We start from the raw sequence: 13,552 nt of genomic DNA on the forward strand, positions 1-13,552 counted from the left end.
TGTTTGAATATCATCATCAGGGATGGTTTGTTTGTATAGTCGACATATTTGTGAAAGGCTTAACAATGATTTCCTACGCTACTAATGTTCAGGTGCACACACATCACACTGGGTTGAGCTACACTGTATTTAGTTTAGAAATCAGATATCACTGGATTGGAGTGGACTGTCATACATGACAAAATGACACTCAAAAACTGCAAACATAACGGAATAACCATTTCAGTTGAGTTTAAATATCAAGGTTGAAGTTCATAGTTGAAAGAAAAAAATCGTATTAAAAAAAACAGTGTAGGTCACAAGGTAATAGTTCGATTTAAACGGTTTTCTCTTGGTTCATACCATTATTTCCACCCAACCACATAGATTTCCATTAGGGTTCTAGAATATAATGACATTAGGAACCAGGGGGCCTCAGAAGCCATATTGTAGCACAGTAGTATTTCATCTACCCAGCTTGTTGGCCCACTGGCTTCTCATGCTCCAGGAGAAATAACTAATTTAGATGAAATAACAACTATTGCGGGGTATCATCCGACATGCCGATCTCATCAGGAGAGCTTAGTGCAGTAATATGGGTGTAATAGCACCATGGGGTTACATAAACTGCTGCTCAACAGGACTCGTCTTCATCATAGGGCACAATTGGACCAGCGTCGTTCAGTGTTAGGGTTTGGCCTGGGTATGCCGTCATAAATAAGAATTTGTTCTTAACTGACTTGCCTAGTTAAATCATGGTTAAATAAAATATATATATAAATAAATAGTCATCTTCACCATTATCATCATTATCACATCCTCATCATTATCACCATCATCATCAACATTATTGTCTGCATGATCATTGGCATTGTTTATCTCACACAATGGCATGCACATTCATATCACCTCAATAGGATTTGAAGAGAGAACCAAACGGACTACTTTTTAGACCGCAGTTGTAAACTATTGTATTCAGGTCCAATAGTCTAGACAGAGGCAGAATCAGCTTTAATCAGAGGTGAACATAATTACCAAGTTCCCTCCCAACCTCTCACCTCCCTTTATCTGACTAGGTGTGTTTTTTTGTTTCCTCACTCTGATAAGGACAAGACAGCTGTAGACCATAATTATGGTAACTGACTGCTCTCAACTTCTTATTACTGTCTGTAGCTCCTCTTTCCTGACAAACAAGCCTGTTAACAGTGTAAGGCCAGTTTTAATTAAAAGCCTAGGTCCAATACAAAATGATCTGTCCTTGCCTGACTTGGACTTTTCTACAGAATTCAGCAAGTAAAGTTTTTCTAAGGAATCAATTTGACATATTTCATTGGACGCTTTTGTACAAAAAATCCCTGTGTAAAACATACACGGATTATACCAAACATTAGGAACACCTTCCTAATAACACTGATGAAGTGGATTTAACAAGTGACATCAATAACGGATCACAGCTTTCACCTGGATTCACACGATCAGTCTATGTCATAGAAAGAGCAGGTGTCCTCAATGCTTTATACACTCAGTGTATATTGACGAAAGAGATTGCTGATCATGATGATTCATATTGCCTTTTATTATTTTTTATACAGGTGCATATATCTTAAAATAGGTGCCAACTCTTGGCCCTATGTGACCTAATCTCCCAGAGCAAGGTGAGTGTGTCTCTGAATATCGTAGCTGTAAAGTCTGGCACCATAATCCTATGGCACAGAACACAATCCACTCTATGGAGTGTTCCTTCAACAGAAAGGTGTGTGTGCTATCATCAGCATTATCATCTCATAGTTTACGACTTGACAAAGAAGTCATTTTTATTGATCTCTGTTACCTCATGACATATGTGATGTATTGTGGCAGTGTGACACAAATAACTGGTCCACCATGTTTCAAAATTAACTGAAAATTGTCATTATGTTAAAACAAATAAGTGTGGACCCCATTATTAAATGCAAACACAAAGCTTCTTATAAGGAGTGACTCACATACCACACCTGTAGTCAAAGTATGACTGAATAGCCTACATTTTCCAAACATCCTATTATAGCCTGCAAGGTCAAATAAATCTAAGGCATATGAATTGCGTCAGTCTATGCGTCAAATTCCCCTCTGACGACTGGAAACATAATGATTACGTTTTCTGAGGACTACTTATACCTATCAAGATACTGAACTTGCATTATGAACTCAGCTCACATAAGCATCCATTTTGAGCATCCTCCTGAGTATTTAGCTTCGTGAACGACGAGCTCTTCCATCCGTGAGACTTTAGAGAAAGCTGATAGGCTCAATCGCAACAGTTCTAAATGTGTTTTTTTCCAGCGACTTGGTAAGCACCGGGGGAAATACTATATTTGGTATAAAACCTCACAATCAACAGTTCCTACTGCAACACCACAGGGATTGAACTAAGCATAAAAAACAGAGGCAAGTATTGGCTTTTGATGGTTTGTTTTTTCTTGGCAACTTTGGAATGAGGATAACTGAGTTGAATTTAGAGTCCAATTAAGGATATAAAATAGCTTTTTTCGTATAGTCCACGATTTAGCACTTCGTGAGAAATTAACAGTAAGTAAAGCTCTAAATAACAAACGTTTTCTAATCAAGTCTTGGTGGATTCTCTCCCAAAACACATGTTCTCCAGTCTATGGCTGTCCCGGGGAACTCACTGTGGAGGCTGCTTCTCTGTGCGTATTTTGCGCTCACGGTCGGAGCGGACTGCGAGAAGGACTGTGCGCTCTGCCTCAACCGCATACTGGGACAACAGACGGCAATTAACACTCTGGTAGGTCCACAATTGGTACATTTTGGACATGTTTTAATTCAAATGTTTTTAAAGTAAAGTAACTGGGTGCTACTTTTTCCGCGTCACTTTTTCGTGGGAAAGATTGCGCAGTAGGCAACCCACCTGTTTATTTTTGTGATTTCAATGTTAGTCAATGCTGTGTGAGGTGCATGTATCCTTGGAACACGACTTTATTAAGCTCTTTTTCATTTATTTTGATGCAGGCAGACAATTAATGAAATACCAATTAAATTAGGAAACCCATCATTTTAACTGCATCAATATGAAATGTCCTAATAGTTTCGGTTGGATGTTTAATGTAGGCAACAACTTGTGTTGTTGGTCTAACTGGTGACAACATGTAACCTCGAGACATTTCTATGCACCCATCATTCAGTTTTTAAAATTACATGAGTAGGGTAGTAGGGGGTAACTGTGTAATTCACATAAAGACCACAAGATGTCATCAAATTATTTCTCCAACACTTTCCCCGGCTGGCACTGTTCTTGTTGAAATTTTTTTTTTATTTCAACAAAAAGATATTTGAGGTAAGTTGATCAATTTTTTTGTAGTTGTAGATATATTCCAATGAAAATAGATCTATATATATGTACAAGTAGGAAAGCCTTAAATAATCAACTTGTTTAGAGAGAAAAATGTAGATATTATTTTAATAAAGTAGTAATATGTTGGATGAGCGTGTTTGGGGCAACTCACCCCCCTTATGGTTATGAATGTGTTTCTACCTGACATTTAGACAATGACTAGCCCAGTTAGCGCTAGTTTATGCTAACTTGCTTGCTAGCAACTTCTCTAGCAGTAAATGCTAGCCAGCTAACTAGTTAGCATAAGATGCTAGGAGTACTAGCTAGCAACCTTACTACCAGATCGTCTGAGGTAAAACACATAAAAAGATAACGTAACTTAATTTCAGTGGTAAATGTTTCCACTAGTTACTGATAGCTTTACAGTTAATGCAACTTTATAGAATTTTAGCTCTTTTATACAGCATTTTATGTCATATAAATTGATAGCTTTTCAAATTATATCTCTCCCATTGTTTTCAGTCACAGGTGGGGACTGGATTAGGTGTGAGCAGTGCAGGAGGTGGGCTCATGAGTTGTGCTCCAATTTTATTGGGGATAGCTTTACATGTGACCTACAGGTACAAATTAGAATCGTGCAATAGCAGAGCATAAGAGAATTGCCACATCAATGTTACACTGAGTTATTGTTATTACATTTTATATTCCAATGTTATTTAATGTTATTATTTATATTCCATTCCAATATTATACTACAAAAAAAAAATATGAATTAAAAACAACTATTAAAAACCTTTTGCTCCTGAATGTAATTTTAAAGACGGCTGGGATTTAAAATCTTGCATTATTAAAATCATATTTAAGTGCAAAATTGTACATGATGGATTGTATGGAAAAGGAACAACAAAGAAAGAACATAAAAAATGAATGTGCAGGTGAGTTAAAAAGAGGGACGTTACATCAAATCTCCTCGTAGTGAGGATATTAATGGTGACATGTATTTTTTTAAATTCATTTTATTAGGATCGCCATGAGCTGTTGCAAAAGCAGCAACTACTCTTCCTGAGGTCCACACAACACATGAAACATGACATAATACAGAATATTAATAGGCAGGAACAGCTCCAGAACAGAACTATATAAAAACAAAATAAAGGCACACATAGCCTATATATCAATGCATACACACACAAACTATCTAGGTCAAATAGGGGTGAGGGGTTGCTTTATCTGTTTTTTTTTTACCAGGATTGCTGTTTATTTGAGCAATATGAGACGGAATGGAGTTCCATGCAATCAGGGTTGGGTAGGTTACTTTCTAAATGTAACCCATTACAGCTACTAGTTACCTGTCCAAAATTGTAATCAGTAATGTAACTTTTTGATTACCCAAACTCAGTAACATAATCTGATTACATCCAGTTACTTTTAGATTACTTTCCCCTTAAGAGGCATTAGAAGAAGACAAAAATGTATGTTACCAATTGAACCACATCTATTGCAGGATAAATCAATGTTAAAGTTCACCTGGCCTGCCATCTATGGATGTAACATTTTACTTTATGGGTTGGTTATGTAGGCTTCTTCTAACCCATCGCTTTCTACTACACATAATATTTTGATTCAATTATATCTTAATATTAAAAACCAAAGTCTATCAGAATTCCAGTCATTCCAATAAATGTTATACCCCTTGATCTTCAACAATAGGACTTAGAAAAAAAATATGGAAGTATAGATTAGCCAAATTGTTTTACCTGAGCATGACCCCAAAACTAAGGACTTATTAGCCAGCCCTACTCCGTTGTTTATGATTTTGTTGTCAGGGAGGACTGATTGGGCTCATTGATTCGATTTGAAAAATAAATGCTGCGCTCATAGAATAGCCTGCTTTGAGCACCACTGAACAGTGCTATTTACATGTGAAAAATGAATGCCATATTCTGCATTTGTTATAGGCCTATTGTTGACCTTTTTTGTTGGTGACACTTTGATATCTTGATAATATGCAGCTGTTTAAAGTGTAAAAACCACAGATGAAACAATAACAAAATCCCACCTCATCTCTGTTTTGGTAAAAGGCTGAGGGATGGGCCTGGAGAAATGTAACCACTCTCAGATTAATAGACAGAGCTATGGATGCAAGGACTGACCATCCATGATATCAAAATTATTTATGAACCATGTTATGAGGATATACAGTATTTGTTTACATTTACAATGTTTACAAACATTGAAGAAAAACAAGCTTATATTTTGGGTTCTTATGTAGTGTGACAGTGAAGTCCAAAAGTGGATGTAGCACCTACACATTGCCCCTTTAGGTCTATAAAAAGTGTACGAGTTTGAACATGTGTTCATTAGGCCTATGGATGACATTTTTTATCAGCATGAATTAGATTGAGCAATAAAAGCTCATAGTCTGGGATCCACACTGTGCAGCTGTTGCAAGAGCACATTTTTCATTGCCTGTCCACTGGTTTCAAAAACAGTGATTGATAGGCATTTTATACTTCTTGAACTCAACCATTATTGGGTTCAAATACACATTTCGATTTGTGAACAGCCATCCACAACAACCACAATCCGTAGGGTGCAAATAGCTAAATGAGAGAGCAGCAGTGTGATTCACATCAATGCGCTATGTAGATATCAATAATAAGCGATATCCATATCACCTCAGACTACACCACTGCTGTCATCCTTACCTCCAAGGATTTATTCAAATAGGATCATCTTTGAATGCAGACAGCAGTCGTACCAGTAAGACATAACTTGGACTGTAGCCTACAAAAGCCTATTCCTGCTCTTTTCCTAAAATCGATCAAAGCCACTTGGTATGTATGTCATCATAGTGGTCTCTGACTTGTGGTCAGACTCGCTCAGGTGGAACAAACTTACACTTACGCCTTTTTTTCAATTAGGATTTGAATGTCATTGAGAAAACAGAGGTGTCACTTTTTTTTTTTTGCAAACCTCCTTTCTGAATTTAAAAGTAATCCTCAAAGTAATCACCTAGTTTTTCAGTATCTATAATCTGATTACAATATTTTTGCTGGTAAAGTAACGGATTACAATGACCGTTTTTTAAATAATCCGTTACATGTAATCCGTTACTCCCCAACCCTGCATGCAATAATAGCTCTATATAATACTGTATGCTTTCTTGAATTTGTTCCAGATTTGGGGATTGTGAACCCCATTTCCCCCATATTTGATTTAAATCATTAAAATAAAATAACTAGACTTAGCTTTTAAGTATTACTTACTAAAGAATTTCTAAATCAAAGTGATAAAATGGATTTTAACTCACTTGTGTGAAACCCTATGCCTTTTCTAAAAACAAAATTTCATGAAACAACTACAAAGGTGTAAACTGTAGCCATTTATTTCCCTTTATAGTTAATTCGCCTAAGCATGACCTTCATCCACATACCAATTTTTTCCAAACGTTGCTTTTTTTGTGTCAGCAATTAGAGATTGTTCTTAGGGGGGGGGCTAGTTACCCCCTAGTACCCTATTTGGTTTAATTGAGACATTTACAACAATATAGCTTGTACTAAAACCAAGACTGTTGCGCATTATCAATTTCCAGGGACATTTTCACTTCGTTTAAAGTTTAAAGGCAGGTTTCGGAGTGTCTGAATCAGATTAGACAATTAGTAGTACTAGTTTATCCCAAATGGTCAACATCGAACAACAAATTACAAAAATGTACCACGATGAAAGGTAAGAGGGCTCAGAGTTGCGCAGCGGTCTAAGGCACTGCATCTCAGTGCTAGACGCGTCACTACAGACCCTGGTTCGATCCCAGGCTGTATCACAACCAGCTGTGATTGGGAGTCCCGTAGGGCGGCGCATAATTTGCCCAGCGTGGTCCGGGTTAAGGAAAGGTTTGGCTGGGGTAGGCCGTCATTGTAAAATAAGAATTTGTTCATAACTGACTTACCTAAATAAATAAAAAAGAGTTCAGTCTCCAGAAAACCTGTCTTTATTTGTGACCTTAGTGTGTTTTAGCCTCACCAGGGGGCGGCAGCATGTTAGTAGTTATGAGCTTCAATACAGCCTCAATTAAATGTTACTCTTCATTAATTCAAGCATTTTCTCAGGGTTTGATTGACATATTTCAGAGAGAGTTTATTTACGCAAAAACCCCTGTGGTGCCGTATTGCTATTATAAACTGGTTACCAACATAATTAGAGCAGTTAAAATAAATGTTTTGTCTTACCATAAGGTCTGTTATAAACTTGGTGGGTGGAGCCCTGAATGCAGATTGGCTGACAGCCATGGTATATCAGACCATATACCACGGGTATGACAAAACATTTATTTTACTGCTGTAATTACGTTGGTAACCAGTTTATAATAGCAATAAAGCACCTCGGGGTTTTGTGATATATGGCCAATATTCCACAGCTAATGACTGTCCAGGCACTCCTTGCGTCCTGCACAAGAACAGCCCTTAGTCGTGGTATGTTGGCCATATACAACATTCAAAAGGCACTGGCACATCTGAGCAATCTTATTTGCAGGTGCATGGCAACAATTGAACAAGATGAAGGAAAAAGGAAACCGCACACTGCTCTTGATAGTATCACTGATCTTTAATAAGCTCTATGTATCTACCTCACGGCCTTTGTCAGGGCTTTAGTCTATTTTTAAAAATGTGCACCTTATGTAGACCTAGCCCCACCCACATCCGTTCCACACACATCGAAGGGGGTTGGAGGCAAAGGAAAAACAAATAAATGCTACCAAATATAACGATATGCATTTGATAAATATTACAAAAGTGTATAAATAAGACGTATGAAACACGTCTGTAAAACCACAATGTGGACATAGCAAGTTTTCATTAGTCATTGGGTACATCGTACGAAAAACAGAGTAATCTTAAATAGGCACATAATTCATGTTCAAATTCACAACATAACATACATAGGCATTTAATCATTAAGTCCTTTAGGAAATAATGTCTGGAGGGTGAACATCTATTATTATTAATATCACCTGTCTGATATATTAACTTTCTCTATGCCACAAAATCTAAAGGTAGAAATGTCATGCTGCAGGTCATTGAAATGTACTGTGACTGGATAATCCCTGTCGTTTCTCCTGATTGAACTTTATGTTCACTAATTCTCTGTTTGAGAACGATAAGTTTTACCGACATAGCAGAGCCCACATGGACATTTAATAATGTTATTTATTTATTTTATTTCACATTTATTTAACCAGGTAGGCTAGTTGAGAACAAGTTCTCATTTGCAACTGCGACCTGGCCAAGATAAAGCGTAGCAATTCGACACATACAACAACACAGAGTTACACATGTAATAATGTCATTTATTTGGAACCGTTTTCCTGTGTGTGGGTGGCAGAAATATTCACACTTCATATTGTTGCACTGTGCGCATCCTCTGCATTAATAGCTACCATTTGGTAGAGGGCGTAAAAGAGCCTGTCTGATTTTCTTTTGTGGCTGGCAGTTGGCATGAACCAATTTATCGCGTAAATTGCGACCTCTCCTATACACAATCAGTGGTGTATTTTTTTTAAATCAGCCAGCAAAGCTGGGTCCGATGATAAAATATGCCAGTGTTTTTTGACCACACCTCACACTTTTCGCGAGTTCAAAGTATATGTAGTTGTGGACACAGAGTGTTCTTTAGCTTTAGCGGGTCTTTTTTGTAACAGTTCATCTCCTGTTTCTCCCAATGCCAAATTAAGAGCTTCATCCACACATTGTGGCGAATAGCCTCTTCTTAGTAACCGAATGCGCATCTCTGCTGCTTTTTCTAGGTAATCTTCTGTGGAGTGGCATATAAATCGCAGTCTGAAGAAGTGGCTTTTTGGAAGTCCCCTTTTTAATGGCTCAGGATGGAAGCTGTCCACCTGCAATAGAGTATTCTGTCCGTTTCTTTTCTATACAGAGTTGTAAAACAGGGTTCCATTTGATTTCTCAATCCACATATCAAGGTAATGAACACGTTGAGTGTCACGTTCAATAGTGAATTTGAGATTGGGGTCAATGTCATTGAGTAGTGCCATAAAATCTGACAGCTCTTTTTCAATTCCTTCCCATATGCAAAAAATGTTGGCAATATATCGATACCACTTCAGAACTTTATTCAAAAATTGATTTTCGTTTTCATTATTAACAAAACGTTCTTCAAAAAGACCCACATAAAGGCGAATGTGGAGTCCATCAATGCTCCATTCGTTTGGAGGTAGTATTCATCATCAAACCTAAAATAGTTATACGTTATGTACCCAATGACTAATGAAAACTTGCTATGTCCTCATTGTGGTTTTACAGACGTGTTTCATACCTCTTATTTATACACTTTTGTAATATTTATGAAATACATATTGTTATATTTGGTAGCACTTGTTTGTTTTTCCCCTTCTATGTGTGGAACGGATGTGGGTGGGGCTAGGTCTACATAAGGGTGCAAATTTCAGAATATTCACAAAAACTCTGCCATAAAAGTAAAGCTTATTATTATTAAAGATCAGTGATACTATAAAGAGCAGTGTGCGGTTTCCTTTTTCCCTATTCCTTCATGTTGGCCATATACCACACCCCCTCGTGCATTATTGCTTAAATTTACCATGGCTGTCAGCCAATCAGAATTCAGGGCTCCAACAACCCAGTTTATAATTGTTCTTAGAGATCATTTTTTCATATTATTCAAATACCTCCAATAAAATAAAGTAAAATAAAAATGAATCTGAGACGTTTATTTTCCACGAGATAATGTATTCAGAATTATCTGTAGGCTATACAAAAGCCCTCTTCTCTGCTGCTTTGATGTGCTCAGAAATAAAAAAGACAAGTGCTATGAGGCATTAGATGTAGGGTAGTAACAGGCTTTGAGGAACGTCTCATTAACTGTGTTTGCCAGAAGCTGTTTAATGAACCAGATAAAAGTGTCCCTCCATCTGTTTCCCATCTTACTTATTTAATTATTCTTAAAACTAATAGAGAAGTATCATAACATATTGGTATAGGCAAATATAATCCATTTGTTTGTACATCCAACTGTGTCTCTCTGGCATTGGAGAATAGCGGCCGCACCCAGTTATTTCACGCACCAGAATTGAACTTGTTTCTGCTCCTGTTAAATATTGTCTAATTAAACACTACTCTATATGTACAATTTGCCTTTATATGGCAAAACATATATCACTATATCACTCCAGACAATATATTATTTCTTCACGGCTGTGTAGAGACAAGTCTCAAATTAAAACTAGATTTACAGAAAGGAAATGGGTTTGTGAGCCTCTGCTACACTTCTGTGTTTTGAGGTTCCCCTTCCCTTCATATCTTTGCAGACATGCTCAATAGAATGTGAGGGCAGCCTGGACACCACGAAGCTCCGCCTCTGCCGAGACGTCCTATTGGAGGAGGAGCCTGTCGCTGTTGACGAAATCAAACAGGAAGAGGTGGAAGGCGAGCAGCACCAGTTGGCCAAGAAGTATGGCGGCTTCATGAAGCGATACGGGGGGTTCATGATCAGGAGGAGCCCACCCCGTACAGGATGGAGGAGTGCAGGGAGGACAGAACAGCCCAGTGGCTGAGGAAGAGGACATCCGTCTGGAAATCCTGAAGATCCTGAATTCAGAGGCCGAGGCGCAGAGAGACGGAGAGTTGGCCAAACGCTACGGGGGGTTCATGAGGAGAGGGGGGGACTTCGGGGCTCTGGATGTGGCGGGCAGGCCATTGAAGAAGCGTTATGGGGGCTTCATGAGGAGGGTAGGGAGGCCTGAGTGGCTGGAGGATCAGAAGAACAAGGGGGGGCTCCTGAAACGCTCCTGGGAGGGGCAGGGGGTTGACTCCCCCCTGTCTGAGATACAGAAGAAATATGGCGGATTCATGGACTAGGGGCGGCCCCTTCTCCAACCCCTCCTGATGAGTCTGGACTCTCAATATTGATCAGATGATCCATTCTTATTCTGTTGTTGTGCTTGTACTGTGCTGCTTTTTGTTTGTTTGGGTTTACTGTGACAAAAAAAAATACACTTAGCCTATCAGGTGATGATAACTACATTTATGACAACCAGTACTGTATGTTTTATGGGTTTGGTTATTTATAAATTAACCTGTGTTCATTGTGGTGTGCGCGGGCTGGGGCATGTGTGGAAAACCAATCATGGCATGACCTGTTTACTCTCTCTCTCTCTTTGACTTGCCACTGTTTTTAAATCGATAGTTAACTTTTTTGAAGTGTTAGTTGATTTTAGACTTACCTAGGGTATTGTTGTGTCATCCAAACCATTTTTAATGGTTGGTTATTTAGTATTGCCCAGAATCTCTTGGCAAGGCAAGATGAAAATATGTCGGTGGCTAGACCTACTTTCCACCGTGCTCACATCTCAGTATGCTGATGTCGAGACATGTTGCCTTCAGTTGAAAATGTCCTCGTTTTGTGTTCTTTCTATAGAGAACAGAACAGCATTTGAGACCAATTAGTTGTACAAAACCTAATAAACCCATGAATCCTGCAGAAATAATTGGACTCCGCTCTGTCTTGTTCTGGCTGTTTGATGTGTTTGTCAGCTTGGGAAGTGGAGCTAATGCTACTGTCTCACTCTGCCAAGCCCACCTGATAATAACTATGGTGTTAGTGGTGAGGATTGGATTCATTTGACAGATTCACTCAGCTTGGGGGAGCAAATGTAGGTGCTTTGTGGCCTGTCTATATTTTTGTACACATTGCTCACGTGAACACAAAATATTAACGGCAATTGCCTTTAGATGTTGTCTCTTAGCTCCCCCAACTTCACGCAGTACCAGAACTTCACAGCTTGGCTAGATATTTTGCTTAACTTAATCCCCCTAGAGGTCTATATGAAGAAGGCTCTTCATAACAATAAGGCAGTATTTGAAATATGATTCACAAGTTAGATTTCTACAGTTCATCTCCTGTTTCTCCCAACGCCCCGCTCCATTCTGCCACATTCATTAATATCTTCAATTTCTCTAGTTTCAGTGTTCAGAGGCACCGAGTGTAGAGAACATTAAGTAAACCTTCCTAATATTGAGTTGAAGAGATCCTTCTTTAACATCCCTTCTCCCCTTCATCTACACTGATTGAAGTGGATTTGACAAGTGACATCAATAAGGGATCATAGCTTTCACCTGGATTCACCTGGTCAGTCTATGTTTTGGAAAGAGCAGGTGTTCATAGTTTTTTGTATACTCAGTGTATATCCACAGATTTTCACTTCCAAAATGTTGGCAGATGGAGACATCATATAGATAAGTCCTTTATCAAATGTATAGATTGATATCTATCATATCTATCAAATCTCTATATATGGTTATGTCAAATAGGAAGATGTCAAAATATTAATGGTATTCATTAATCAATGCATATTAATTGAATGTCTTGTCAGCCCTCATTAGGCATATGCTTAAATAAAATGTTAATTGTTACTTATGTAGCATGTGATTATGTATGTATCTAGTTGGTCATTTATTTTCTGTATGGACCAAAATCTGTTTTTATTTTTACATGCAAAAATATAAATCATCTAAAGAATGTTTAAAAATGTAGCCTGCAGGACCTTTTGAATGACAAACATACATACCTAAATTCCATAATTCCTTACTCGAGTTTTGATTGGGTGTCATGTGACCTTTACATAGAGGCTCCAGATCAAATCTAGGGTATGCTCGGCTGCTCGGTTCAGGCACTTGAAGACGGGAAAAGCAACGAAGAAACCGCGCAGAAGTTAGTTATATGTCAACAAGAAGTAAGTAGACAAATTCCTGTTTTAGTGAGTATCTTTTGCTTTAATTACCGTGCGCTTCGCCGCGGAGTGCAAAGGTCGATTAAAGACCCGAATGTCCAGTGTTGAAAGGAGGCGATACAAAATATCCAAGGTTGAGCTGATTGTCTATTGAGGTAAATTTGCATTGGTTCCATTTTAATACATTTTCAAATACGGAAATGATGTTGACCTAATTTGCTACTTTTTATTCGCTCTATCCTATCATTCAGTGCACCAAATATTTGTCTACATCACTGAATTGAAGTTGTGCTTGGCGTGTGGATTCATGAGTACATTTCATGACTCATGAATATATTATCAGTTGAACGTTGACCTTTTTAGAACAAATCATGCTAATCTGCAATCTATTCATCGGGTTTCTTGCTTATTAGGATCTCCAACGAGCACAAATTTGCCAGCAACAGTTAAACCAAAACAAACAGAACTGTCTTTCCAGG

The 13,552-nt window shown here is 38.1% G+C and overlaps 1 protein-coding gene across 1 annotated transcript; it reads left to right on the plus strand.

Annotated features, from left to right (window-relative positions):
• The first annotated feature begins 1,995 nt into the window (after positions 1 to 1,995).
• Positions 1,996 to 12,924, plus strand: penka (proenkephalin a). Its single transcript, XM_035799280.2, is given in 4 exon segments — positions 1,996 to 2,406; positions 2,624 to 2,764; positions 10,653 to 10,846; positions 10,848 to 12,924. Coding segments are annotated over 3 exon segments (687 nt in total). The 5' UTR covers positions 1,996 to 2,406; positions 2,624 to 2,626; the 3' UTR covers positions 11,203 to 12,924.
• The last annotated feature ends 628 nt before the right edge of the window (positions 12,925 to 13,552 follow it).

This window comes from Oncorhynchus keta, chromosome 23, assembly GCF_023373465.1.
Source record: "Oncorhynchus keta strain PuntledgeMale-10-30-2019 chromosome 23, Oket_V2, whole genome shotgun sequence".
In the NCBI taxonomy this organism is placed as follows: domain Eukaryota; kingdom Metazoa; phylum Chordata; class Actinopteri; order Salmoniformes; family Salmonidae; genus Oncorhynchus; species Oncorhynchus keta.